At 42.2% G+C, this 3,510-nt stretch overlaps 1 protein-coding gene across 2 annotated transcripts in view; it reads right to left on the bottom strand.

Moving 5' to 3' along the window:
• The window catches only part of LOC106946457 (carboxyl-terminal PDZ ligand of neuronal nitric oxide synthase protein-like), a 36,259-nt gene that overhangs the window by 26,785 nt on the left and 5,964 nt on the right, over positions 1–3,510 (bottom strand). The window contains exons 1-2 of one of the 2 annotated variants that reach the window (XM_015030790.1): positions 2,600–2,856; positions 880–951 (exon numbers count right to left, since the gene is read on the bottom strand). In XM_015030790.1, the coding sequence (XP_014886276.1) occupies positions 880–951; positions 2,600–2,704 (177 nt within the window). In that variant the 5' untranslated portion in view covers positions 2,705–2,856. Of the gene's footprint in view, positions 1–879; positions 952–2,599; positions 2,857–3,510 lie in introns of those variants that run through there. The other variant, XM_015030799.1, reaches the window with a different exon arrangement.

Raw genomic sequence — 3,510 nt, 5'->3', positions numbered from 1 at the left:
CAGTTACTTCCTGCATTTTCATGTCTTCCTTTTGTTCTTTCTCAGCCACATTTGATTAATTGTGTCACAGCATCAGGAAACATTTTTCTTCTGTTTGCCTTTAGATAAAAAGGCACAAAATCCAAGTATTTAATTAAACTTTGTTTATTTCCAACTCAGACGGAAAAATCCATGTTGAGCCAAAAAGCTCTTCAGTATTTGGATTGTGCTGAGCAATGTGTGGCTTCCTTTATTATCCGCATTGAGTTCGTCTGACATCAAATCTTCAGCACGGTGTTAATAACGTCTCCTAAAAAGTCTGCGACGTTGCAACAGTAAATCTTTGCGAGGAGACCAAAATGGCCATTACGAGGAGCTGATGGCGAGGGATCGGGATTAAGTTTTTCCCCGGGTGTCAGTGGGGACGAGGCTGACCTCAGGCTGACACAACAACTCTGTTGTTAGATTAGATCCAACAGCTGACAAGCAAAGCAGCCAAATCCTCTGCACTCTGTGCTGCTGTGTGCCACTGCAGTGCTTCGTGTTTGGGCGACCTCGTCTTGTGCAGGAGAATGTTCAGAGGGTTTTTTTTTTCCTCCCTCTTTCGTTCCCCGTATGTCATCACAGGATTGAAACTGCTAGTGACAAGGCGCTGAACCTCACCGATGTGTGCCGTGCACTGAAGGGGGTGGGGGGGATGGGGGGAAACGATCTGTGGGTGAAGACGATCTGTAGGTGAAGGCAACGTGGCGTGGACGCTTCCGAAAACAGACAGTCGGGGATGGAGATGTGTTCGGTGTGACAGCATGAGTGACTCTGACAGCTTGTTAAAGATTCAGAGGGGCTATTGTCACCAGGTTTAAATATAGCATCTGTTTCAATGAAGTCACATGTTCTTACTCTGATTCGCCTCATCGCGGCGACTATCTCCATCCGGCTGCCGGGGCGACCCACCTCCAAGCTGCCGATGTACTGCAAGACAAGAGTTCAAAAGGATTACTTTGGGTTTTGGCAGGTTGTTAGTGTTAGGTTCATTTCACACTAGGCTTGAAGCGATTAATTGTACTAATCTGATATTGAAATATTCGTCAACTAACTGAGTAATTGATTAGTCCTTAGCTGGAGATTACAGACTCAAAAAAATTTCATTTGTCAAAAAAAAACCAACAGATTCAGAGCAGTGACTATGTCAAAACTGTAAAAAAAATAAAATAAAAATCTATATACATTTTGGATGATGGGTTTGTTTGTAAATATGTTTTATTCAAAACCTCCCAAGTGGCATTTTTAGAAAGACTTCAGTCACACCTTTGGATCAGTGGTGTCCAAACAAAAAAGGTCAAATAAAAAAGACAATTTCCACAGTTTTGGGGTCATCAATGTTTTCTGGTTTGTTGGCCAAATTTTTAACCTTTCTTGACTTCATGGGCCAAACAAAATTGTTTTTTGCAAGTATCAGTCGATCACCCAAAATGAAAGATATGAGGACTGAATTAATCGGTGGGTCCCTACAAGCTGCCATTAATATTCCACAACTGTAAAGTTACTGAAAATATACAGACTGTTCTCAGAAGCCAGGCTTACAGTAAATCAACCCATTGAAATTCTTACAAGAACTCATATTTGTAACCCAGAATTATGCTGAAATCATGTTGATGGCAGCTCTAAGTGTGTGGTTCCCCTGAACTTGTCGAAACACACTTAAGCAATTAACTAATTAGGCACAGACTGATGTTCTCAGGCCTTTATTTCTGTTAATTATGATAATTATGATTTTCCGCTCGTATGGACCCTGTCTGCCCCCAGAAGAAACCTCCAGCACTCGGTAGATTAGAGACAACGTTCATTAACTTCAGACCTCAGCCTTGTTTTTAAATGTTGTGATATCGTTCCACTCTGGAGAGGCAGAACTGAAAACCCAGAATTCACGTGTCGCTTATGTCGTTGAGGTTATGTAAACTTCTGGAACTGTAGGTGAAATGATCAGCTCTGACACTGTTGGCTCATTTTAAATATATCAAACTTTAAAAAAAAATTTAAAAAAAATAATGGCCTAAGACATTTTTTGCCAAAACAATTTTTTATTTTCTATTTATTTATTTATTTATTCCCTAAATCATCTTCTGGCAGGATATGAGGTGTTGATTTTTTTCCCCCTTCAAAATCCCTTTTGTCAACAACAAAAAAAAAGACTTACGCCATTATCTTAGGAAGGTGACAATAGTCTACGGCATGCAATAACATTTAAAGAGCTGCTTTAAACAAATAGAATTTTTATACAAAAAATGGGGCAACTGAAGCAAAAATATCACCATAAAAACAAGTAAAACTCACAAAACAGTGGAGCAAAAACTCTAGAAAACAGAATTTGTTGCATTTAGTGTTTCTGATATTGAAACATGTCAGAAAAAATAAATCTATCTGCAATCTTAAAGTGGATAAATATTATCCAGTTAGTGGAGAGATGATCAAACCTGGTTAAAATGAGGTCTGGACAACAATAAACGTGTCAACAAGAAAATAAAGTGATGGACATATAGAAGTAACAACAGCCATACCATCCTCGGAGCTTAAATCATAAAAAAAAAAAAAAATCCTATTTGTTGCAGAGGGTCCTTACCTTTGCCTCGAAGCAGACCCCATGATTAAACACCTCCTCGTTGTGCATGGGGACCCTCAGATCGTGCGCGTCATCCACTAAATTGTACTTGGTCACTCCGGGCATGGCTCCGGATCTCGTTTTACGACCGCGCTAGAGAACCTGCAGATATGCGCATCTCCTCTCCTCCCCGCCGAACACCGCCGCCGCCGCCTCACACTCTCTCATCCGCGACCGCGAGACGCGTCACTCCGGTGGTAGGTGGTGGTAGGTGGTGGTGGACGGGTGGGGATGGAGGGGGGTCACGCGAGGGTCGCGACCGATTGATTGGCTGCGGGAGCTCAATTAATGCGCTAATCGCCGGTTCGGTGAGTGCACTTATTGACCCGTTTTTTTTTTTTTTTTTTTTAGTCCGGTGTTGCTCTGACGCACGACGGAGACGCAGTGGTCTCCGCCGCTGCCCGCCGGTCGAGCCGATGACGCACGGGTTATCAACAAATGATAGTTTTTTTTTTCTTTACTCCTCGTAGTAGGTAGGAATTGAAAAAGAAAAAGAAGAAGAAAGAACGTCGGCCCAGTTTTGGACGTGATCACATTTCAGAACTACAACTGGAGCGGTTCGGGATTTAAATGAGACGGAAGGAGGGTTTCCCTTTCACGGTCAGCCGCAGCTCACGGTTTGATTGTGTGACATCTAGTGGCATTTCAGGGAACAAATGAACGGAACTCCACGAGCCCCCGAGGGTCCTGAACCGGGACCCGTTCCGCAGAACCGGATAGGGTTCGAGTTTGCATGGAGGCTTTGCAGCCATTATACGACTCCATAACGTCACTTTCCAAAAACAACAGCCTAAGTCTTTTTTTTTTTTTTGTGTGTGGCCAAAACCGATTTTGTCCAGAAATAATAATAATAATAATAATAATAATAATAA

Source organism: Poecilia latipinna, unplaced genomic scaffold, assembly GCF_001443285.1.
Source record: "Poecilia latipinna isolate Pla-1442-1.1 unplaced genomic scaffold, P_latipinna-1.0 Scaffold12, whole genome shotgun sequence".
Classification (NCBI taxonomy): Eukaryota; Metazoa; Chordata; class Actinopteri; order Cyprinodontiformes; family Poeciliidae; genus Poecilia; species Poecilia latipinna.
Note: the sequence above shows the minus strand (reverse complement) of the source record. Positions and strands in the feature narration are given on the sequence as shown.